The 26,617-nt window shown below is 34.3% G+C and overlaps 1 protein-coding gene across 1 annotated transcript; it reads left to right on the top strand.

The window, feature by feature from the left end:
• The first annotated feature begins 7,225 nt into the window (after positions 1-7,225).
• LOC124831093 (E3 ubiquitin-protein ligase RGLG4-like) lies at positions 7,226-25,355 on the top strand. Its single transcript, XM_088098943.1, has 11 exons — positions 7,226-7,568; positions 12,938-13,022; positions 13,220-13,360; positions 13,447-13,560; positions 17,696-17,793; positions 17,869-17,942; positions 18,250-18,355; positions 18,434-18,561; positions 18,749-18,875; positions 24,604-24,660; positions 24,742-25,355. Exons 1-11 carry the CDS (start codon positions 7,362-7,364, stop codon positions 24,826-24,828), a joined length of 1,224 nt encoding a protein of 407 aa, XP_087955069.1. The 5' UTR covers positions 7,226-7,361; the 3' UTR covers positions 24,829-25,355.
• Positions 25,356-26,617: the final 1,262 nt, after the last annotated feature.

The following is a 26,617-nucleotide window of genomic DNA, read 5'->3' as shown; positions in this document are numbered from 1 at the left end:
TTATATCTTTCAAATAACTAAAAGATTTAGATAATTATAACATTATTTGGAAGATATTTTCTGTTGATATTCCCAAATTACATTAATTCAACAACTGAATTTTATCTTTTAGCTTTTCTGACTTTCCAAAATTGCACAAATGCCCTGAAATTTCTTCTATCTGCAATTTAGCCCCTTCTGAATTTTCCAAATAAAATCTGATTTTGGACCTTGAATTGCCATTTGGACCAATAAAACTTATATTCTCAGCTGCACAAATAAACATTAGAACGTCCAAGAATAATTTATGCGCTAAAACTCACTTTTTACGTCTCTTTATTTCCTAAACCCAACAATTCCCATCATCACAAATTCACTTAAAATCAACCATTTAAGCACAATTATCCCATAAAAAATTTGAATTTTAAAGCATAAATGTGGGCATAAATATGCACTCATCAGGGACGTGATTGATGAGTCAATATTTTCTCAATTTCACTTAGCTTATTGTGCTAGATTTAATCAGGGAATTGTGCTTAAAAGTTCGATATTTTTCCGTTTTTGCTAATTTGCTTAATTTGACCAAAAATTCTTATTTTAATTAATTTGAATTATTTGAGCTAATTATTTGCATCGTTAATTGTAGGGAAATTGTTGGATAATATTTTGGGACTTAAAGAGAAATGCCACATCAATTATATTTTAAGCTAAAATGAGAGGATGTGTGAATTTCATTTTTGGGTGCTTCAAATGGAAAAGGAGGTGTGCACAAAGAAAAAGGCAGCAACACACCCGGCCCATGGAAATTAATTAGAGTGGTGCTGGAATGAGGAAGTGCTGATTTCATTTGTTTTTAATCAAAGGGTGACGTCCAGCAAAGATGTAGTGCTACGTCCGTACATGTGGCAGCAGAAGCAGCGCGTCCAGTTGGCTGGGAAAAGAATTCCATGGCCCAGCTAACGTCCAACACGTGAAATAGGGGAATTGATATTGTTTTTCTTGAATTGGAGAGGTGCACGCTCACGGGCTGGAGCTTTGGTGTCACCGCCTACAATGAAAAAGGGTGTGCTGGATGGAATGAAGAGTCCAGCAGCTTTGGAGCTCACGGTTGCACATCACGCCCAGCAAAGAAAAGAAGAAGCATCCAGCAGCCTTCACGAGTTCAGCAAGCTTTGAGGACGCACAACAGCAACTTGGGGTTGAGTCCAGCAAAGGTGGGAGTGCACGGAAGGCAGCAACATTCCACGGCCCAACAGAGAAGAGAGGCACACAGCTGAAAGGAGAAAAGGGGTCTGGTTCATTAGGGCAACAACACGTGGGATTTGGGGTGGTTTTTATCTTTGATTTTAATGGAAGCACATAGCTGAGAGGTCTAGGTGGATGGGTGGATGGGGGGCAAGTAGAAGATGTGCTCCAGCCGCCACATTTACTCGGTTTTTCTTGGGCTGGGACGTGTTGGAGCAGCCAACTTGGAGGAGGCATTTCTTTTTCTCACTTAGGAGAATGTAGGAGAAAGGGTGTCTTAGCTAGGAGCTGGAAAGGAATTTTCTTTTACTTTATTCGAAAAAGCTACTTCCACTTCCAACATTTTCATTGCAATTGTCACATTTATTCTCATTTACATCAATGTTCAGCTTCCTTGTTTATTTTATTTTATTCCATTTCATGGTGCTTAAATTTATTGATGTGTTTCATTCAGTAGCATTTTTCTTCCAAGCTTATTTCCGTTTTCTATCAAGCTTTATTCAGTTTCAATTGGTATAAGTACTCTTAATTTAGTAGCCTTGCTTTTATTTAATTCTCCCTTTCTTTCTTTAGAGAATAGTAGTAGAGTGATTAGATAGAATAGCTGTCACGGTTTGGCATGGAGAAATGGTGTTGCTGCTGTCACGTGATCTAATTTGGATGGTGATTCACGTGAAAGAAGAAGAAGTGGCTCACTTGTTGCGTTTCTTTTAATTCTTTGAGAATGAAGACTAAATGGGAGTAGTAGTTGTAATTTAAGAGAAGGTGTCACGGCCAAAGAGGAATAAAGGGAAGCATTTCAATTATTTCAATTTTTTTTGAATGGAATGGAAGAGTCACGGCCAAGGAGTATTTTTTTAGAAGCAATGGCAACTTCCAATTTCTTTTGATAGATGAATGAGTCACGCTAGAGAAGTTTTTTTTCTTTTATTTCTTTTGCCTTAAAACATTTTATATTATATGTTGAATTGATTTTCTTCTTCGTGGTGGTGAATGTGTAGGATAGATGACAATATTGTGCATTTAATGTTTTAGTGTAACCGTTGCATTTTTACAGCTTGAATTGTGTTTGGATATTTATCTGTTGTAGTTTCCATTTTAATGCTTTTATTTATATTCGGTTGTGTTTAATTTTCATTTTTTTTAGTTCAATTGCATTCACAAACCTTTCACAAACCCCCCTCTAATGTGTTCGACCTATTACCTGAACCACAATTGGTCCTTGAGAGACGACCTAGGAGTTACTTCCTAGTTTATACTGCATTAACTTTGCAATCAACTTTTGTGTGAGGTGCGACCCTCTCAACAGTGATCTAATTTGATTTTCTTTTTGGTTTATACTTTTTGGTTAAATGTAATTTTTGGCCATAAGGCCTTAATCGTTTAAACTCTATTACTTTGATATTTTCTGAGTTGAATGAAATATTACGCTTACGTTCATTTTCATATCCTTGATTAGTTGAATCCGGTTGAATGAATTTGATGTATGAATGCAATATGTTATTTCACTGTCATATACTTCATTGCCTTTTCATACTTATTTGATATTTCAAATAGCACCACAACTACTTTGTATTACTCGACTAACACTCAACAATGTTGAGAAATTTGTGGTTTGCAGGTTTATTACCGATCTTGACAGGTTTAAATGTTCATAACTGTGCAGTTTGATCATAAACATGAAAGTTGTTCAACAGAGTTAATCAGTTATCTTCTCAATGAAATCGATTAAAAGTCGAGCACATGGTTTTATACTCATTTCTACTGATTCATATCTACTAAACATGTTATAACAGTTCTTTATTTATCTTAAACATTTAGTGGATTCAATATGTTGCATTATGATTCATAACTATTTTGAAAACTATTACATATGCATCATTTTTTAACATTGTACCTTATGTTGCAAAATCATTTACTCTGATATAATTCATTTTGCTACTGGTATCATACATACTGTTTAAATTGATATCATGCATTCATTATACTCCTTGCTTCATATATCCTGCATAATAATATTGAGCATTTTGAAAATTACACTTGATAGCATAATCGCATCAAGCATTGTTTTACTCTGATACAAGTTCTTAAATTTGTTACTACTTGATAGATTATCCTAAACTCAGTATACACTATGATATTCATACTCTGATACATTGATTATACTGTTAGATTGTGTTCATATGATCTTTTGAGCTCTGATTCTGGTATCAATTTATTACTCAAAATGTTTAAAAGTGCTACTGCAATATGATAGGGGGAACATCACATTCTTGAAATGGTCTGTAAGAACTTCTTGATGTATCTCTTATATGCACTTTGTTTTCGTGTTACTGGTATTGCTCTTTTTTGCTAATGCCCAAAGGGGAGAAGTAACTGGAAAACAATTTCTAGTTGTGCATCATAAAAAATTGGAGAGATTGTTGATAGGGGAGCTATGTTAAAGCTAAACCCATATATCCCATATGCGTTTTGGATGAAGATAACAACATAAATGTTTTAATAGTTTCTTGCACACATTAAGCAAAGTTGCTGCTTATATATTTGATTGTGCTTGAACTATATGTTATGCATATTCATTGTGATTATATATGTAATTATATCTATGATATGCATATTCATTGGTTAAGATTCATAAAACTCTTTGCACCCTGTATATCTGGATGAATAAATTGTTTAAACAGTTTATAAAATTTGTATGAATTCATCTGATATCAATACATGATTAATTGTGGCAAACTGCTAGTTTTAACCGATTACATTATGTGGATAATCGATTAAAACTTGTGTCTTTGCTTATACTTCATTACTAAGTGCATTGATGAGTTTTAAATGAAAAAGTTTTCAAATTTGCTTAACCGATTAAACTCTTTTCTTAATTGGTTAAAACATGTATGCTTTGGAAACTTGTTTTTTGATAAGTCATAACGGTCATATTTTTAAATGTTATGACTTACATTAATTACATAATCGATTACATGCAATGATTAATCTGTTAAATGTAATTTTGTTAAGGAAGTATTAATTGCTAAAGTGATTACATTAATAATGTAATCGATTAATTTGCGTTAGTGTTGTTATATCTATAAATAGACGCATAGGTCTTTGCATTAAACAACTTTTTGAATCATAACTTTCATATCTGATAAAGTTTGTTGAGTTCTTAATGGTAGGAGCATCTGTTTTCCAAAAATCAAGAAGAATTTCATTTGGAAAGAAATCAAATCAAGAATTCTTGAAGAGTTGTTCTGCTTTCAAAGTTTGATCAATCTGCACATTATGTTGTTCTTCTGGAAGATCATAATCATTTGCAATCTGTTGTGATTGTGGTTCCCTATTGTTGAGGCCAGGAAGAGAACATGTGAAGTTCTGGTTACTTTCAATGTGGTATCTAAAAGGGGTTGACAAAAAGATGATTGTTCTTTCTGGGTGTATATTATAGTAGATTTGGAGTTAGAGAGGAGAGTACATTGAGAGAGTTTCACTGTATTTCTTGATATAGAACTCAATCTACATAATGGAATCCTTCCAATCTCAGGTTAATTGAAAGAAAACTGAATGTAGGTAGTTGAGGTCGAACCAGTATAAATTGTGGTGTTGATCTTTCTACCCTTTCACTTTTACATTTCCTTTCTTTCTTTATTTGCTTTCATTCCAAGAAAGGTTCAAAGATTTTGAAAAGAGTTTTAAAAGAACAATTTTTATAAATCAAAAACAATTCACCCCCCTCTTGGTTGAGAAACTTGGCCTACTACTTTCTACATCCACCTCTTCCATTTTCTTCCATTGTAAGCTTGAGCTCTTTATGACAATCGATAGCTAACTCCATTTTTGATGGGGGATTGATGTAACCCTGAATCTCTTATGTAAATGCAACTGTTCTTAATTATTATAAGCTTCTTTGTTTGATTGTTAGTGTTTAATTCATTCACTTAAATCTTGATATGATTTGATCAACCATAGCATGATTTTTGGTTTGCTTGATATTGAAAAATATTGTGTGAATCTAGAACTAGATTAAACACCTAAAGGAAATTGTTTCTAAGAATAGAACTTGGACCTTTGGTTGTCTTAAATCTCAATTCTTAAAGCGAATGAACTTGTTAGGTTCTCCAAGGGATTGAAGTTTAATAAGTAAGTCTAGACTCTCTCTACCAAGGGATTGGATTTGAGTAAGTTAGTAGATTAACATTAGCATATTAATGAAGAAGACGTATTTTGTACTTGCATAAGAGTGAAGTAGGTGAAATCATATACCAATAATACCAATTCATATCATTTCTAATCTTTCCATTTCTAAGTGTTTTAGGTACAAAAGTTCATTTTACTATTGAAGCATTATGTTTATTGTAATTGCACCTAAATCTCACTTAATGGAATCATTCTTTAGTCTATATTAGTTGGAAACGATTGTTTGGTGTTGCACGAGTTTCTTGGGAAACGATATCTGATCTTACCATTTTATTACTTGAACGATTTGGTACACTTGTCGAAGTCCTAACAATGGTGTAGCATTAAATACGATTAAAACATCACTTAGAACTATACAACCCTAAGCTACATATGAAAACTATATGAAGCTGCTTTGTAACCACACATACAACACAGTATATAACGCTACATGGAACCACTATATGTTAGGTTATAATCTATCTTGACATGCATGTGAACAACCACCACAACTTCACAACATTTACCAAAAGTGGAACAAACAATAGATTGCACATAAACAAACCAATCATACATGTAAATTGTTAACTCCCCTTACCTCTTATCTAAGCCAAAACCTCTCCCCTAACCTCTTCTTCTAAGTCCAAGTTGATGTCCTTGGTACAAAGATTTCCAAACTCTCTCTTTCTCCCAAAACTCCCTCACGGTTCCTCTCATTTCTCTTCTTCTTTCTTCTTTTTTTCCTCTTTGCTTCCTCTAATATAACCCTAACAATATACCACGTTTATCTACAACAAATCCCCCAAATCCTTCGTGATAGAATTTCAAAATTTGTTTTTATCTTCTATTACCAAATCCTTTTTTTTCTCTTTTCAAAACCACCCTTTTATGCATGTATCCCCTTTGTCACCTGCATTTTGGTTTGCATAAAAAACTAAAGTTTTGCATTTCTTTGTTTATTAAAAAAATAAAAATACCCAAAACCTTCTTAGAGCACTTGGAGGCTAGCTTAGATTTGTGAGAGTTCTTCCTTCTTCTTTCTTGAGTCTCCACCTCTTCCATTTTCTTCCATTATAAGCTTGAACTCTCTATGACAATGGAGAGCTAACTCTATTTTTATTGGGAGATTGATGTAACCACGAATCTCTTATGTAAATGCAACTGTCCTTAATGATTATAAGCTTCTTTCATTGATTGTTAGGGTTTAATTCTTTCACTTAAAGCTTATTATGATTTGATCAATCATGATTTTCGATTTACTTGATTATAGTTTCATTGCCTAATACAAACCCCTATAATTTACTAAAATGCATCTATCACACATTTCTACACATAAAATAATTTAAAAATTATTTCTATTTGTAAACATAAAATAAATTATAATTTATTCCCAATTTTCTTGATCTAACACTCGTACTTTATTTATTTGCTAAGTAGATATCTTTTATTCCATAATAAAGATTCTTGTATTAATTATTTATTTACTTTTATACCATTTTTAATGAATTTTATCAAAAAAATACATAATTTTAAAATATAATTTTATATTACTTTTACTACCAAAAACAAATTAATTTTTTTATCCATTAAAATATCCTTTTTTTATCACATGGGTCAAATCCTACTTAACTTTTACAAATTTTATTTTCAAATTTAATTTCACTCACTTCTAAATTCCTTAAAAATAAACAACACTTATTTATTCTCAAATTAATTTATTCTCTCTTGCTCAAATTCATCCCTATGAGAAGATACCCTTAAAGTTTAAAAGGTACCAGATAAAATTGACAAAGACATTTAAAAAAAAAATCCACACATGTATCCATAATATTTGATAGTCTCCCTCCACCCACCAAGTCTTTCTTTACACTTATTTTATTTTATTATTTAGCTTACAATTATTTCTTACTCTATTCATTGTTGCATATGTATTCAAATTGATTGTTGAATCCCTAGTTCAAGCTTCCATGGGAAACTCGCAAGCCAAAAAGCGTCACATTCCCTCTCCCACCGTAACCAGAAACTTGTCACCACAACCACGACCGTCGTCATCGCCGGAATCATCAAGAAAACCACCGCGAGAGCCACCCCCGGTGCAACATCATGGTTCTGGAAAACTATCTGCGAAAGAGAAATACGCTCTGATTCCTGATAACTTCACTACGCTTGAACAGGTTCTTTGCCTTTACATACTCTTCTTCTTCTTCTTTCAGTTAATAGTTTCAAATTATGCTATTTGTTCGAAATCTTGTTGATTAATTGCAAAACAAAACTAAGTTTTTGAAAGTTTTTAATTTATATTTCATAAATATCTTTTCAAACAAAAAATTCTAATTTTATTTTGTCAACTCAAATCAAATTTGGGCGTTGGCTGAAGAAGAAAAGTTTGCCCTGAAGTGGATATTATCATAACAGATATTTTTGGGTCAAAATCTAGATCCGTTCTCCTCTTATTACGCTTTAAATAGTAAATTTAAATATTATTATTAGTAGTGGACTATTTTTTTAAAACTAAATAACACTTTATCGTTATATATATATATATATATATATATATATATATATATATATAAAAGAATTGAATCCAAATGTGTCATAGATTTTGTGATATACCTCTCAATATATAATTTCTTTTCTTGATTTCTATTTTCTTTTCTTTTTCTCTTCCCTGCCCTATTATTTTCTGAATTTATTTTGAGGTAAAAGAATTTCCAAATTAATTTAAGCTTTGATTTAAAACTATCAACTAAAAAGTAAATTTAAAATAAAAAGTTATTCAAAGTGAATTAGTTTTTTCACATTAGGTTAGTAAATTTAAACTAGTCTGTAATCAAGAATTTTAAACATGCTTTTAGTTATTAGACACAAAATCTATTTTATATTGTTTATTCTTTTATAAATTACGATTTTTTGTATATTTTTTATTATCAGAAATGTTAATCGATAGTATTTCTTAAATTACTATTTAATAATAAATAAAGTTATTTTTTAAAATGTAAGTTTTATTACAATTAAAATAAATAAAGTTATTTTTTAAAAACTGAAAATAAAGTAGATTATATATATATATATATATATATATATATATATATATATATGTATATATATATTTACGTATGTATATAAATAAATAAATTAAAATTTTTAAATAAAACATAATAATAGAAAGTGTCATATAAAATGTGTGATCTTCAATTTTCTTGAAAAATAATCAATTTATTTATTTTATTTTATACATAAAATTGAAAATAAGGAAAAAAAAGCATCCTACAAATGAAGAAAAGTTAGGCAAAAGCTAATTAAGGTCGAAACGCATGTTTTGAGGATAATATATTTTTTAAGCTAAAAAGAAAGTTTGGCAGGTTGGTCCATTGTTTTTCTTAGTAATATTAAAGAAAAAAATATTCAGCATTTTAAAAGTATAATTTTTAATTTTCTAATTTAGAAATTATCTTTTTAATGAGTAATTTAAAAATTAAAATATATTCTTGTTTTCATTTAACCTTTTAAAAATTTAAAATAATTTAATTATTTATAAATAAATCAGTACAACCATGCATTTATGATTTAACCCATTTGTTATTCTCAAACAAAATGACTTTTGTTTAATTTAAAAGAATATAATTTCGGGCCCCGGTTTATGAAGGATTTTTTTTAAACCACCATCTTAAAGAATATTAATATCCTTGTCATATGATTTAAAAAGCTATACATAGTTATTATCTACCACTTTGTATAATTTTTAAGCATTAATTATTTTAAATGCTCACGTGAAGTGACCTAAAGCAATATTAATTCATAAAATGAGAAATGTAGTATAGTTTAAGAAATTTGCAAAGGCATGCGCATTTAGAAATTAATTTAGATAAAATAATTTATTTTTACTATTTTCTGAAAATTTGAACACTCAACTCAAACATAAATCCTTTAAGTTTCAAATTAATTTTAATTGAAATCAATTTTAAAAAAATAATTCTATTGCAAATAAATTTTAAATTACTTTGTAAACTTTTTTTATTGCATAAAAAATCCTTCTTTATGGCCCCATCTTTCATTGTAGTTCTGTCTCTTTCATTATAAATGGAGGTGTACCTAGTATTTAATGTGAGTTGATCATGGCTTTTATATTACTTTAAAAAGAGTCCAAATGAATTAAAATGGATAAGGATAACGTGTATCACTCGGATTGGATTGAAAAAGAATACATATTAAAAATAGGACTAAAAATAAATTTAATTTACTAAAAATTCAGTTGATCTAAATTGAATTAGTGCTAAATCGGATTAGTTTATAAATTAATTCATAAATTTTAAATATTAAATTATATTAAAAAAAATAAAAATTTAAATATTTTCTAATTTTTAAATATGTTTAGATTATATTGTACTTTTTTATTTAATATCATTTAAAATTATATTTAAATTAAATTTTAATTAAAATATATTTATAATTTTTTAAATTAAAAAATCAAATAAATTAATCTATTTAACCAGTAATTTGTAATGAGTCAAATTAATTTGAATTTTTTTGAATTCCATAACAAATGAATCACTGAGTGACTATTAAACTGGGCCGAGTGATCTGTTGACAGCTCTTCTTTAAAAGTATAATATTTGTGAATATTTGATCTTATGATCAGTATTTTTTTATCAGTAATTTTTTATAGAATATTTTGTTTTTAAATTACGTAGCAGCGTTATTGATGACAATAATATTAATAGTCACTTTTTAAAATTTTATTTTATAGATTTATAATTTTTCTAAAATTAAAAATATTTTTTAATTGGATAAGAACTAAAATTCTAATTTTAATAAACTAAGAAAAAAACTATAAACTATATCTAAGTTTTATTCTACTATTAAAATAGCTTTATTAAGTCTGGTTGGTTTGGATTTGAATCCAACAATATAATCTAAATTTAATATTTTAAAATTTATATTTATCTATTTAATTTATTAGATTAATTAGATTTAATTTATTTGTATTGTGAGTTTGTTCGGTTAGATTTTTTAAATTGTAAATTTATATTAAATTAAATATTTTATTAAAATAGTAATTTTTATCACAAGTAAGTGTCATAAAAAAAAATAATTAATTTCTCTAAAAAAGATATGTATAATTTTAATAATAATTATTAAAATGAATAATAATTTTATATAATTTATTATTAAATTTTAATAAAATAATATCGTATGAAAAATCAAATTTATAGCATATTTACAAATTTATTGATATTAAAATATAAATTTAAATTGAGTAAATATTCATACAAATTATATTCTGATATTCGAATACAATGATAATTATCTGGATTTGGATACCGATTTTTTCCCAGACGTATTCGAAAGGTAATCCAATCTCAATATCCACTAGCTAGAATATGTTTGAGAGGTGGAGAAACGCGTTTTCATCATTGGAAAGTAAAAAAATAATGATAACCTGTGCACTGGCAAAGTAGTGTTGAAAACCATAACATGAAAAAAAAAAAGAAGGTTTAATCATTCACTAAGTTCCTATTTTCGCATGAAATCTCAATTTCGTCCCTTTCTTTCTGAAAATATCAATTGGGTCTCAATTTTATGAAAATTGCAACAAATCGATCCTTTCCGTTAAATAGTGTCAAACGGCGTTAAAAAAATTTATGAGTGGATGTTGAGATGACGAACGAACGCTCGTCCACCAGCGAACGAACGCTCGTTCACCAGCGAACGAACGCTCGTCCACCAGCGAACGAACACTCGTCGACCACCGAACGAACGGTCGTCCAGTAGTAAGAGGTCCACGAGCGTTCGTTCGCTGGTGGACGAGCGTTCGTTCGCTGGTGAACGAGCGTTCGTTCGCTGGTGGACGAGCGTTCGTTCGCTGGTGGACGAGCGTTCGTTCGTCATCACAGCATCCACTCATCAATTTTTTTAACGCCGTCCAGCCAATTTAACGGAAAGGATCGATTTGTTGCAATTTTCATAAAATTGGGACCCAGTTGATATTTTCAGAAAGAAAGGGACGAAATTGAGATTCCATGCGAAAATAGGGACTTAGTGAATGATTAAACCAAGAAAGAACTACAAATTTCACTACCCATAATGGACTGAAAAGTGAAAACTACTTTTGGAGCTATAAAATGAAATACAACTTCAAATTACGATTTCCATAAATGTTGTTTGCTTGGGATGATAAGAACTAAAATTTTAGCTAAAATAAATTATTGGTAAATATTTTTTCCGTTATTATCTAAAGTATTTTTTAATGAATCATGGAAAACTTAAGGGAGGAACTAATATTTAAAAAATAACTACATGATGTATTTATTCAGATTACATCACTGATACGTGCAAATAAAAAAGGAAAAAAAGTGCTGTAGTTATCTTCAATGTATGTTTCCATTAAATTCAAATAAAAAAAAGGTCATTGAGTATTTAATGTTGTAGGAAGGACAAATGATAAAAATGAGTATTTAATGTTTAAAAATTAATTCTAATTTTCTTAAATTTATTTAAATTAATATAATTAAATGTGTATTCAATGTTAAATAATTCTCGTATATGTTTAATAAAGAAAAATGAATATTAATATATGATTAAATATAAATTTAGAAAATAAAAAATAAAAGATAAAAAATTATTTTTAAAATTAATTACATGTTAATATTAACTTTTTTTCAATAAACATATCTATCAATTACTTAAAATTGACTTAAATTTGATAGGTATTATTTAATGTGAATAGTTATATTTGGTGGTGACTCACGTGGTTAGATGCGAGACTTTATAGTCTTTTTTAAATGGGACCACTTCTGACTTAGTGGAAGGTGCATTACCTTGGTTGTCTTTGTCTTTATTATTTGGTTTAATCCTTTTCGACATCCCTATTTATGTACGAATGTCTCAATTGGGTCCTCGTTTTTTTATAGTGTATCAAAATGGTTCTTAATTTTGAAAATTGATATCAATTGAGTCCTTTCCGTTAAGTTGGCTGGACGGCGTTAAAAAAATTGATGAGTGGATGCTGAGATGACGAACGAATGCTCGTCCACCAGCGAACGAACGCTCGTCCATCAGCGAACGAACGCTCGTCGACCACCGAACGAACGGTATTCCAGTGTGGAACGAACGGTCGTCCAGCAGTAAGAGGTCGACGAGCGTTCGTTCTCTAGTGGACGAGCGTTCGCTGGTGGACGAGCGTTCGTTCGCTGGTGGACGAGCGTTCGTTCGTCATCTCAGCATCCACTCATCAATTTTTTTAACGCCGTCCAGCCAACTTAACGGAAAGGACTCAATTGATATCAATTTTCAAAATTAAGGACCATTTTGATACATTTTAAAAAACGAGGAGCACATTCGTACATAAATAGGGATGTCGAAAAGGATTAAACATTATTATTTTGTAAAGTTTAAGAAAAAAAGAAAATAACTATTTTGACAAGTTTTTAAATTATTATATTTATTGACCGAAACTATGTATGATTTTATTTGATTTTTTATCATATTTAATTTATAATGCATATTTACTGAACCAATCTCACACGGTTCATTATATATGTAGGTTACAACTGCCTTGAGGAACGAAGGTTTAGAATCATCAAATCTTGTTCTTGGAATTGATTTTACGAAAAGTAATGAATGGACTGGTAAGTAGAATATAAACAAAAATCAACTTAGAAATTTTATACCGTTTAAGATGAAATGAAGACATAATTGAAAACTAAAACTGGCATGAAAATGTATGGTTTCTGTTTTACATTGAATTTGGTTATTATTTCCTTTTGGAATGATTGCTTTTTGACTGTTTGCCTACAAAGCCAATGCATTCATGTTGTTATTGAAGGAAGTATCTCATTCAACAATAAAAGCCTACATGCTATTGGAAGTACACCTAACCCGTATGAGAAAGCCATCTCTATCATTGGCAAGACTCTGGCTCCGTTTGATGATGACAACTTGATTCCTTGTTTTGGCTTTGGTGATGGTAAGGCCTAATCCTTATTGCTGAACATGTATAGAAGAAATTTAGTTTTCCAATATGAAAATGGTTCAACTTCTGTATCTAAACAGCCACCACTCATGATCAAGAAGTGTTTAGCTTTCACAGTGATCATTCATCTTGCCATGGATTTGAGGAAGTTTTGGCTTGTTATCACAAAGTTGTTCCAAACTTAAGACTTTCAGGTGATTTTCATCTCAGCTTATTGCGTTCTTATTTCAACCACTTACCTCAATATGAAGTAAGTAATTTACTACTTGCTGATTAAAGACTGTTATACCTGTTGAAATATATTTCAGACGCTAAGTGTTGAAATACATTTAGAAGTCAATAAGTTATCTGGTCACAATCCATAGTCTTGCAATTTTTTACTGTAGTAGATTTCCAGGCTATTTAATTGTTTGACAATGGAATCAAAATTTATCTCAATGAAATTAATGGTACATTTCAGAAAACTATGAAAATTACTTCTCTCATCATTTTTTATTATTGTCACTAGAAAGTTACAACTATTTCCTTGTGTAAAAAAATGACACATCCTCGAAAGAATAATGCCGAGGTTTACATCCCATTTATATATTTTGATTTGGCTTTATCTCTGTACGTGGGTTCTTCGATGCACTCTCACATTGAGGAAGGAGTATTGAACGTGAAATTAAATATTCGTGGGTGGTCCAACAAGCCCCACGAATCTTGTTAGGATAATATTTTTGATATGGCTGCGATACCATATTAGTAAACAAGTCTATATGCAATTCAACATCAAAATCTGTTTATAATTTCGTCTTATCTTGATGTGGAATCTTCAATACATTCCATCATGTTGAGGAATGAACATCTTGATTGTGAGATTAGATGTTTGTGGTTGTCCAACGAGAGTCTGTTACATTTTGGAAAGAGCATAATAATATATGAAGATTGGTTTAGTATAATCTTGTTTAGGTTCCTAGTCCGTCTAACTTTTTTCTAGAGCATTTGGTATAAGAAATGCTTCTTTCAATGATGTAGAGAGTAAAGTGTCTACTGCTTTAACATCTACCGAGTCTAAAGCGTGAAACGCTGTTCGCATAACTTTTGTGCTTGTTTAGTGCATTTCACAGAAGTTAGTTACAGGAGTTATATTGTTATATATAGGAACCTGTAACGACAATGAATAACTAAATTTAAGTTGTAATCTATCAGCATAATGAATTTTGTTATGGATGTAGATTAAAGTTTGTCACTTCTATTGAACCACATTTTTTTTTTCTGTGATTTTTTCTTATTCTTCATTGTCTATCTTCTACATTTATGTTTGCAATATCATCTATGTTATCGAATTAGTGTTTGTGTTGGTAGATGCTTTTGTAGTGAATTTATTCAGGTTATTCCATTGGTGTGGTGAATGTGGATTTCAATCATTATGACTTTCAAAAAGTTTGAGGTTTAAAGATTAACTGGTTTGAGTGATTTCAGATTGTGATAGTGTAAGATGCATGTTCTTTTTATTTGGCAAGGTCTCCTGGAAGCTCTAAAAGGTGAATCTAAACTTTACATAGCGATGACACAAAAAGGACAAGAAAATGTTATTGGAGCAGGCTCACAATGTGATTGTTCTTGGTCTCGATGACAAAGTGTTGAGGTAAGTCTCGAAGTAGAAGACTGCAATATGACTATGGACAAAGCTTGAGAGTTTGTACTTATGAAGTTTTTGGTAAATTATTTATATTTGAAGTAAACGTTGCACTTATATAAGATGAGTAGTGAAAAGGAAATTAGCAAACAATTGGATGAATTCAATAAGTTGATTCTTATCCGAAGAATATTGATGGTGAGGATTAGGCATTGTTGGTGTTGTGTTTGTTGCCCGAGACACTTGATCATTTCTAGGAAATCTTGTTGCATGGAAGAGATACTCTCTCTCTTGAGGAAATTCAGAAACTTGAGTTCGATAGAGTAACGATAAATTTGATGTTAAGGTGTCTAGTGTTAGAGACGACCTTCTATTAAAGGGAAGAATATCTACAAGTGATGATAGATGAGATAGAAGGAGATCCGAAGTCAAGGTCACACAATGGTAGAGGCACATCATATATCAAATGTTTCTATCGCAAAAAGGAAGGTTCTACCAGAAGGTTCTGTTCTGGGAGACAGAAGAAAACTAACAACTCTGATAGATCATTTGGATCTGGTAGACTGTCTAGTTTTGATAGACTGTCTATGTCAAGTGAAATAACTATACTTGGAGACGATTACAAATCATCAAAGGTCCTCATGGTGTCAAGCATATTAATGATCAAATGGTAGTTGATACTCAACAAAATGGTTTAGCCGAGAGATTCAATAGGATTATACTGGACCGAGTGAGATGTACAGTTCTAAGTGTTGGAGTTTTAAAGGTATTTTGGGCTGGAGCTACATCGACGGTTGCCTATCTAGTTAATAAATGTCCCCCAACGACACTTTAATGAAGAATTTTGGTTAAGAAGTATATCATCAGTTGTGACGTTGTCTTCAATGAAACATAGATGGATCATAAGCCAAGGGTTTTAAAATATGGAAGTGAGTGTCGTTGTAATGGTGAGAGGGAAAACTTGGGGCCTGACAAAGATAAAGCATTTGGTTTCTTACAAAGTGAAGATTTAGATGATTTGGAAGAAGACAAACAATGAGCTTTTAATGAAGATAGACGTGTTAATGGATATAGTATTGCCGGATATAGAACAAGGTGAACGATTAGAACTTGGAAAAGGTATGGATTTGCAAAGTTTATTGCATATTCCTTAGTAGCTGCATGTGAGATGTTAGGAGATGAGCCTGTTAGAAATTCAAGTGAGTCTAAGTCCCATTTTAGATAGAAATGAGAAAGTAAAGCACTATAAATATGTTCGATATGTAGGATCTTGGAGCTACTGCAAAGATTTTCGGAATTGAGATCATTAAACGAAGTGGTTTGAAATTTCAGGAGACCTACCTAAAAAAAATCCTTGACAAGTTTGGGATGACAAATTCAGCTTGTTTCCACGCCTCTTGTGTCACTTTATAAGTTGAGTAATGAACAATCTTCTAAGATGTTGGAGGAATCAAGTTATATGAATGATATTCCATATGCAAATGTTGTTGGTTCTATGGTGTATGCAATGATTGCACTTGACCTGACATGACCTATGCTGTGAGTGTTATTGCAGGTGCACGCCAAGGCATGAACGAGCTAACTAACATGATCCTAAGTGGATCCTCTTATGTTTGAAGGGGTCGTTTGGAAGAGTTTTAATTTATGGTGGAGCTAGACAATATGCCAGAAAGGCTCCAATAGAAGGTTATGTGTTTATTGCGTATGGTACTTCGATTAGATGGAAGTCCAATCTATAAAAGGTAGTGGCTTTGTCAACCTCTAAAACAGAGTATGTTGTCATGATAGAAGCGTGAAAGAAGTCTTTCTTCCTATGGAGTATAGTAGAGAACTGAAGGTGCAAGACATGGTAGTCACTGTCTATTGTGCAAAGAACAATGTAATACAGTTATCCAAAAACCAAGTCTACCGTGATAAAACGAAACATGTTGATATCAAATTGCACTTCGTAAGAGAAGACAGGTGAGTCTCACTCAGGTTTTATGTTGAACCAAGGTGGGGATTCGTGAAGATTGGTTCTGTAATATCTTGTTCAGGTGCTTAGATAGTCTACCTTCTTTTATAGCATCTACTAGGAGATATGCATCAAGCGCTTTAGCATCTATTGAAACTTTTGCAACCATGTGACCTTTCACTCAGAAGTAGAAAACTTTGTTCACGTTACTTCTCTGCTTTTTTAGGCACATTTAACAAAAATTAGTTATGATAACTATGCTATATACAGGAACATGTAACGAAAGTTAATAACTAACTTCATGTAATACTAATATTTGTGTATGGCGAATTCTGTCGTAAACGTATGTTGAAATTCATTTACATTTCAATCAAACCATGTTATTTTTTGAGTGATTTTTCCTTCGTCTATCTTCTAAGGTTTATGTTTGCGGTCTCATCTCTTTTAATGAATTAGTGGTTGTGTTGGTAGATGCTTTTGAAGTGAGTTTGTTGCGGCTATTCCGAAGCATAAGACATCAAGTTTAAACGTGGTACATTTTAATTAGGAGAAGTGGAACCTAAAGCAATGATGATTCATAGTTTAATGTAATGAATTGCGGAGAAGAATTGTGTTTGTGTTGACAAAGCAAGAATGCTCATGTTATGGACAAATCATCGAATGGAATCATCATTAGTTACTAATATAAAACATAACACTGGTAATCTTAAGGCTATAGCCATGGCTGAAGAAATATCTATGTTTTTGTTTGAAGGACCAACTTCTTACGCTCCAGTGATTGAGGCTGCAATAGACATAGTTGAGCAAAGTCATGGCCAATTCCATGTGTTAGTTATTGTTGCAGATGGCCAGGTAACTAATATTAATTGTATTTGTAAGCATGTTATACTATTCCTATCTTTATTTGATATTGTTCAAATATTGAAGGTTACGACAAGCGGTGACGATGGAGAACTAAGTCCACAAGAAGCAAGAACTATCAAAGCAATAGCTGATGCAAGGTACATGTAACAGAAGAAATATCTCTAAAAGCAAATTCAAAAAGTCATAGAAAAATGGAAGTTAGCCTCATCTACAAGAACTATTATCATCTTCTTTCCAATATAAGAGAAGTATTTTGTTGACAACATGGATGTTCAGCAACATATATTTCTGAAGGATCTGAGAACTTTATACCTTAAACTTTTAGATTGAATGTGTAATCAAATTTGTTATGTTAATTGCTTGTAGCCTATTCATAGGAATCTTCCTAGTGTTTTACTTGACCAATTCCATAAATTTCTATTTTCTACTTTTTTCTGATGTCAGTTCATATCCCCTGTCTATTATTCTGGTCGGAGTTGGTGATGGACCTTGGGATGACATGAAGAAGTTCGATGACAAGATTCCGGTTCGCGACTTTGACAATTTTCAGGTATGGAATCAACACGAAATTGTGAATGGCAGCAATTTCTTTGTTTGTAATAGTAAAATAATCTCCCTTTTATTGCAGTTTGTTAACTTCACTGACATAATGTCTAAGAAATCAAGCTCCTCTGAAAAAGAAGCTGCTTTTGCTCTGGCTGCTCTAATGGAGATACCTTTCCAATATAAAGCAGCCATTGAACTAGGACTACTAGGGTTGGTCCCTTATATACTTTCATTACATGAAAAGTGAAAACATTTGCAGCATATTTTGGTCCATTTTGGAGACAGATTTCTCAGAAGCAAAGTGGTTTTCTTTCAGGTGACTATTTGTTACAATGTCTGTTTTATGGATATTTATTGTTTTTTTTTTTGTTCTCTCTGTTTTTTTTTTTGGACAAAGTCGAGTAACAGGAAGGTCAAATAAAATTGTTCCGAGACCTCCTCCAGCTCCTTATTCTAGGCTTGTGCCACCAGCTCGTGTTCTCAGCAATATGCCAACTTCCATGGATGATGAGAGAAATCAAATGGTACACATAAGATTGAAACCTAGAAGATTCATTATATTCTCTTTTATCACTTTCTAGTTTGTCAAACTATTAAACAAAGTAATATGTTTTGGTTACTCCCCTGTAGTTAACACTTTTTCAACTTATCTAAACCTTTGTGTCACTAAACCTCTAAATTTTGAGTTGAAGGGATCACATGTTATAGCCACAATTTTTATTTTATGCTTGTGACAAAAACTTTTGTGGGTAGGCTGAAAAAAGGTTACAAACTGTAATTTATGCCTTATATATGTGTATATATACATATATGTATGTATGAATGTATGTAGATATAGCGATTGGGAATCCAAGTGTAAGTCTAAGTTTTATATTGGATAAAGGTGAAAAAGTTAAACATTATATAAGGACGAAGACCTATAAAATCATTGTCTTAGGATTTTGAATTAAAAGTGGTATCAATTCTTTATATATGGGTTTCATTCATTTCATTAGTGTTAGGTTCCTAATTCAAGAACCTAAGATAAACGCACACACAACACATCCGAAATTACTGTATAACTCTCGTTGTATTATTCACAAGCACGAATCCAAATTCGGGATACAGTTAGAGAGCTTAACCTCCCCCTACAGGCTTCACGCTTCCTGTATCACTCACCAAAACAACCCCCCTCTCTCTAATCAATTATTCCCTCTCTTATACTCACTTCCCGCCTTTCCTAACTGTTATTGCAGTTAGGCTAACTAACTTCTACTTACTTCTCTTTCTCCTCTCATATACACGTAACTTCCTAACATTACCCTCCCCTTCTTCAGCAACCTTGTCCTCAAGGTTGAACTTAAAATCAGGATACTGATCTTGGATAGTCAACACGTCTTCCCACGTAGCTCCTTCGCTGCCCCCCTCCTGCCACTGAACCAGGATCTGTTGTATTTTCTCATTCCCTTGCTCTCGTTGTCTCGTCCCCAACACTCCCACTGGCCAATATGTAGGCCCCTCTGCTTGTAGCTCAGCTGGTAGGTCTTTCTCAACCTTCTTTTGTCCCACCGCTTTCTTAAGTTGTGACACATGAAAGACTGCATGTATACGTGCATTTTCTGGCAGCTGTAGTCTGAATGCCACTGGGCCCACTTGCTGGAGCACCTGGAAAGGACCAAAGTATCGAGCTGCCAGTTTAGGATGTAAACGAATTGGTATAGATGCTTGTTTATGGGGTCTAATTTTAAGATAGACCCAGTCACCCACTTTAATGTCCACATCTCTTCTCTTCCTATTCGCTTGGTTCACCATTAAATCTTGAGCACGACTTAGGTGAAATTTCAGTTGCCTCAAAGCCTCGTCCCTTGTCATAAGATCTTGTGCGACTGCCTCTACCACTGACTCCCCCGGCACAAATCTGTTCAACGACGGAGGAGCTCTTCCATAGACCGTTTCAAACGGCGTGCATCTCGCAGCTCCTTGGTAGCTGGTGTTGTACCAGTACTCAGCCCATGGTAACACTGCATGCCAGTTCTTGGGCTGCTCTGGGCAAAAACATCTCAGATATCCCTCCAAAATCCGATTAATTACCTCAGTCTGTCCATCCGTAGCCGGGTGGTAAGCAGTACTCATATTGAGCTGTGTCCCCTGTAGTTTAAAAAGCTCCCTCCAAAACGTACTCAAGAACAAAGGATCTCGATCACTCACAATTGAGACAGGAACACCATGTAACCTGACAACCTCTCGGATAAACACTTCCGCCACCGTTTTAGCCGAATAAGGATGTCTAAGTGCCATAAAGTGTGCGTATTTGCTCAGCCTATCCACCACAACCAATATAGCATCATAACCGTGTGATTTAGGTAGCTTAACAATAAAATCCATGGTGATCTCCTCCCATATTGCTTGCGGTATCGGTAGAGGTTGCAACAACCCTTGTGGGGAAGCTGCCATATACTTGTGCTGCTGACAAATTACGCACCCTGCCACAAAATCGGTGACAGCTTTCTTCATTCCCTTCCAATAAAGCGACTGGGCTATCCTTCTATATGTTCTAAATACCCCAGAATGTCCTCCAGTATTCGTTACGTGAAACTCAGCCAAAAGTTTGGGAATCCAGGTCGATGTTTCGGATATTACAAGCCTCCCCTTGTAGTGCAGTCGGTCATTTTCTAGAGTATACGCTGCATGGCAGTCGGGATCCCTTTGAATGTCAGCTATTACCCTTTTTAACGTCTCATCTTCTTCCACCTCCCTTAATACCTCCTGAAAATCCTGCCAGTAGGACCTGGACATTACCCGTAACTCTGGCTCCTCCATTTCTCCTGCTTCCTTCCTTGATAAGGCATCAGCCACCGTATTGGAACTTCCCTTCTTATACATGATTTCGAACTCATAGCCCATCAACTTGGCTATCCAGTTTTGTTGGCTGTATGTAGTAATCCTTTGCTCCAACAGATACTTTAGACTGCGTTGATCAGTATGCACCACAAACTTCCTCCCTAGTAGATAAGGTCTCCAATGTTGGATAGCCAACACCAACGCCATTAACTCTTTTTCGTATACCGATTTGTTCATGGAAGTCTCGGATAGTGCTTTGCTAAAAAACGCAATGGGTTTCTTGCCTTGAGTGAGTACAGCTCCTATTCCCCCTCCTGAAGCATCGCATTCAACGTGGAACTCCTGATTAAAATCAGGCAAAGTTAACACTGGTGCTGTAGTGACCGCCTTCTTCAGTTCTGCCATGGCTTGACTGGCTTGTTCTGACCATAAAAATTTGCCTTTCTTCAACAACTCCGTCAGAGGTTTAGCTATTTTTCCATATCCTCTCACAAATCGCCTGTAATACCCCGTTAGACCCAGGAATCCCCTTAGTGCTTTCAGAGTCTTCGGTTCTTTCCATTCTACCACGGCCTTAACTTTGTCCCCATCCATTTCAACTCCTGCCTCTGAAATTTGATGTCCCAAGTACGCTATCTTCTTTTTCCCAAACTCACATTTCTTTTTGTTGGCTATCCAGTCATTTCCTTCTAATACTTCCAACACCAGATTTACATGTCCCAGGTGCTCCTCCCAGCTGGCACTATAAACTAAAATATCATCGAAGAAGACCAATACAAATTTTCGTAAGTACCTTTGTAACATTTCATTCATCGCATTCTGGAACGTTGACGGTGCATTCGTGAGACCGAAAGGCATTACGAGGAACTCGTAGTGGCCCTGATGAGTTCTAAATGCTGTTTTGTGTATGTCTTCTTCCCCCATTCTGACCTGGTGATAGCCGCTTTTAAGGTCGATCTTCGAAAAATAAGCAGCCCCTCTCAATTCGTCCAATAGTTCTTCGATGACAGGGATGGGAAATTTGTTTGGAATAGTCGCTCGGTTTAACGCCCGATAGTCCACGCAAAAGCGCCAGCTTTTGTCTCTCTTCTGTACCAGTATCACCGGACTGGAATACGGACTCGAACTGGGACGTATTATTCCCGCTTGCAGCATATCAGCCACTTGCCTCTCGATTTCGCCTTTTAACAGATGTGGGTAACGATAGGGGCGGACGTGGGTCTTCCCCTTCTTTTAATGGTATCCGGTGCACCAAGTTTCTAGTCGGTGGTAACCCCTGCACGTCTCGAAAAACACGGTAGTGCTTCTGCAAAAGCGTCCCCATCTCTGCCCTCTGCGCTTCTGTCAAATCCACCTCTTCTTCCCGGTCCAGCTCATTCTCCACTCGGCCCAACTCCCAAATAATCAGCCATGACTCAGCATCTGTCATTTTCAGCAAAGCGTGTGGCTCCACCAGCTGTCGGGTTAGAGCAGGATCTCCTTGTATCACCACCCTTTTACCCCCCGTGCAATACTCCATGGTCATTGCCCTCCAATTTAATACTACTTCACCCAATTTTTCTAACCATTCTACCCCCAATATGGCATCGACTCCGCCTAACTCAAAAAGATGGAACTTCTCTTCAACCTCCGCCTCTCCCAGCACAACGCCGACTCTCTCACAGCAACCCCTCGTTATCTTCCTCTGTCCATCCCCTAGACTGACAGTATAAGGGGCCGTTTCTGTAACAGTTAGTTCCAACTCCTCCGCCAACCTTCGATTTATGAAGTTGTGGCTGGCCCCGCTATCAATGAGGACCAACACCTCTCGGTCTCTGATCTTCCCCTTCACCTTCATTGTTCGAGGTTGAGTTAAACCCCCCGCTGAGCATGCAGATAATTCCATCGGTTTGACTTCTTGGTTGGTTTCATCATCTCCGCCGTCCTCCTCATCTTCCGCCAGCAATAAAACTCTCAAGCTCCCTTCGGCACAACGATGGCCCGGCGCAAAAGGACCCCCACATCGGAAACAACGTCCTTCTTCCCTCCTCTTCAGATATTCGGGGTAAGGTAAGTTGCGCACCGTTCGCGCTCTGTTATCACCACCTCCGAAGGTACTTCCCCTTACACTACCACTTGTCGTCCCCCCTTCTCGTCTGTTCGCGCCACTGTTCGCCGTCCCCCCTGGTCGATTCACCGACGACCGATCGGCATCTCCTCGAACGACCGCCGACGAAACCCGCGTACTCGTGGTGTTCGGCCTAAAGCCATTCCACACCCCCCCCTGCGCTTTGAACATTGCATCCTCTACGTCCCGCGCAATTCTCACCGCCACCATGAATTCTTGGGGATCTTGGATACGAACCTGTCCCTTCACGTCCTCTCGTAAACCTGCCAGGAAAAACCCCAATACTAACTCTTCCGCCAATCCCTGGGTTTGGCCCAGCAAGATTTCGAAATTTCTGACGTATTCCTCCACCGTCCCCTCCTGCCGTAGTGTCGCCATCTGTTCGAACACGGTTCCTCTAAAAACTCCTCCAAACCGATTCAACAAAGCCAACTTCAAACCAGTCCACGAACGATCTGTTGCCTTATCTTTCCAGACCTTAAACCAATAACTCGCACTACCTTCCATGCTAATGTAGGCAAGTTCCACCTTGTCCTCCTCCGCTACCTTCTGGATGTCGAAGAACCGTTCTGCCCGATTAATCCAACTGTGCGGCTCCGTTCCCTCAAACGCCGGTAGGTCCACCCGTTTCCGCCAATTCTGTTGGAAGCTACCTTGATCACGTCTCACTTGATTATCGTTCACTGAATTACTGCTTCCGTCAGACCTTCCATCTTGACTGTTCGCTCCTCCTCCCATGAGCCGCATCATCTGCTGCATGTCCCGTCGTATCGCAGCGGTTTCCGCCTTAATCCCTTCTACCGTAATTTCAAGGTTCTCCAACCTTCCCTCCGTTTTGCTCTCCATCTCCGTCAACCTCTCTTTTGATCCGGCAGGTCGGACCAAATGTTAGGTTCCTAATTCAAGAACCTAAGATAAACGCACACACAACACATCCGAAATTACTGTATAACTCTCGTTGTATTATTCACAAGCACGAATCCAAATTCGGGATACAGTTAGAGAGCTTAACCTCCCCCTACAGGCTTCACGCTTCCTGTATCACTCACCAAAACAACCCCCCTCTCTCTAATCAATTATTCCCTCTCTTATACTCACTTCCCGCCTTTCCTAACTGTTATTGCAGTTAGGCTAACTAACTTCTACTTACTTCTCTTTCTCCTCTCATATACACGTAACTTCCTAACAATTAGTGTTATCTCTTCAGTAATTTTCTTTGTCCATTAGTAGTAACAGACCTGAAAGGAAGCCCATAAAATGCTTAAAGACAATTTATTTGTTGTGTTAGATAGTAGCACAATGATACATTTTTTTTTCCTCTGTAGGCATGTGCCATTTGTCTGACAAGTAGAAAGGATTTGGCCTTTGGATGTGGTCACATGGTGAGCCTCATTAATTCTTGGTCACTTTCTCATCTGCTGTTAAATAGTTTATATATGATTTTTAACAATTTTGGAATGCAGACTTGCAGAGACTGTGGATCCAGGTTAACTAACTGTCCAATATGCCGTCAGAGGATCACCAATCGTCTGAGAGTGTTTTCTGGCTGACTGCAGAATGGAAAACCATGTACAATATGTATTTTAACTAAAGATATGTTTGGACAAATTTCTTTCTTAATTGTTTGTTTAGATAAATTTTTCCATAAGAAAAATAAGAAAGCAAAAAGAATTGAGTTTCTTTTAACTAAAATCAACTTATCTCTTCAACTCCTGACAAAGTTGGATAAGAGAACTTGTAGAAGAGTTAAAGTAGGTAAGTTGATGTAACATAGGAAAGAAACTCAATCTTTTGTGTATGGAAATATTTGTCTGAATAGGGTTAAGAAGAAAACTGTCTTTTGAACATTGATGGCTTGGTTTTGAAGAGTGCCCAAGAATGATCATGGTGTTGCACAGAAAAGGTGGTTTGGTTTCACATTGTGGTGATGGTTTAGGTGTTAACAAAATTGTTCATGTCTTGTTAGTTGTTCAATTTGCGCATGAATGTCTTCTGAATTTGAAGAAACTTTAGTTGTTGTACAATGTACATATTGTTTATGTTGAAATTTTATGCATGGTTAGAGGATTGTGCAAGATATCCATTCGAAGAGGCCATGTAGCCATGTGATCATGTTGACCATATCTTATAAGAAGCCACATAGACCTTCATGATACGTGTATGTAAGTCTGTGATAGAGTTTCCTCAATTACAGGGCAGGTCAAATATACTATCTTTTCATTTAAATTAGAAAGTTAGGATGCATCTTTGAAAAGTCGTAGGTGAATTCAAAGAATTCCAAATGACATTTATTTTATATAATATGCAAAAATTCTGAAGGGATAGATGAAAATACTCTTTGGGTTTTCATAATCATATACATGTATTTAATCTATTAAACACTTTTATTCTTATTATTTCTTCTCCTATCACATCCCCTTATCAATTTATAATTCTGTCTCTTTGGATGTATACCTGCGTATATAAACCATTTTCCTTTTGATTATACCATGAATAAAAGAAAATTGTTTAGCCAATATCTCAATCATTTGATCTAAGTAAGGCAATTTTTTTCCTGGATCTCTATACTTTTCCTATACTATTAGACTTTTTTTTCTGCACAGCAGTTGCTTTTTCAATTTTCAAGATGCTACAGTGTGCTGTATATATATCGCAATAGGGCACTTTTACTTTCAGGTGAGAATTTGGTTTCTGAACCTTATATGTAATATATTCTGGCTGAAAAATAGTCAAAATTTGGTTATTGGAGAGCTGAATTTTATTGATTTTCTTTTTGCATTTCAATTTTAAAAAAAGGGGAAAATAAAAAATTATATGTTTTTCAATTAAAAAAGTCTTTATTTTTATGTTTATATTTTGTTAAATTATACTTTTTAAATTAAATTTTTATTTTCAATTATTAAAGACAATAATATATAAAAAAATTAAGAAATGAAAAATGTATAAGTATATGAAAGAAATGTTAAGAAATGGACTTTAATTAAACCTAACTCAACCACACAAAATCGCCTTGTAAGGTGAGGTTTGCACCCACTTATATATTTTAAATTGGTCTTAATGGGTGGTCTGATAGCGGTCCGATAACAGGTGGAATAATGCCCAACAAACAACTAATATTGCAAGGATAGGCTCTAAATCAAACTCTGATATCATGTTAAGAAGTGGACTTTAAGCCTAACTCAACCCCACAAAACTGACTTGTAAGGTAAGGTTTGCACCCACTTATATATTATAAATTGACCTTATGTTAACTCATTGGCAAGTTTACCAAATCGTATCAAGTAATATAAAATGGTAAAACCAAGTATCGTTTTCCAAATCGTGACACTAAACAATCGT

Source organism: Vigna umbellata, chromosome 9, assembly GCF_029865625.1.
Source record: "Vigna umbellata cultivar VRB3 chromosome 9, Vumbellata_1.0, whole genome shotgun sequence".
In the NCBI taxonomy this organism is placed as follows: Eukaryota; Viridiplantae; Streptophyta; class Magnoliopsida; order Fabales; family Fabaceae; genus Vigna; species Vigna umbellata.
Note: the sequence above shows the minus strand (reverse complement) of the source record. Positions and strands in the feature narration are given on the sequence as shown.

Coding starts and splice junctions, on each gene's coding strand:
- LOC124831093 (XM_088098943.1), top strand. CDS start 7,362: ATGGGAAACTCGCAAGCCAAAAAGCGTCACATTCCCTCTCCCACCGTA. Junction 7,569..12,937: donor ACTTCACTACGCTTGAACAG/GTTCTTTGCCTT, acceptor TTATATATGTAG/GTTACAACTGCCTTGAGGAA. Junction 17,794..17,868: donor TTATTGTTGCAGATGGCCAG/GTAACTAATATT, acceptor CAAATATTGAAG/GTTACGACAAGCGGTGACGA.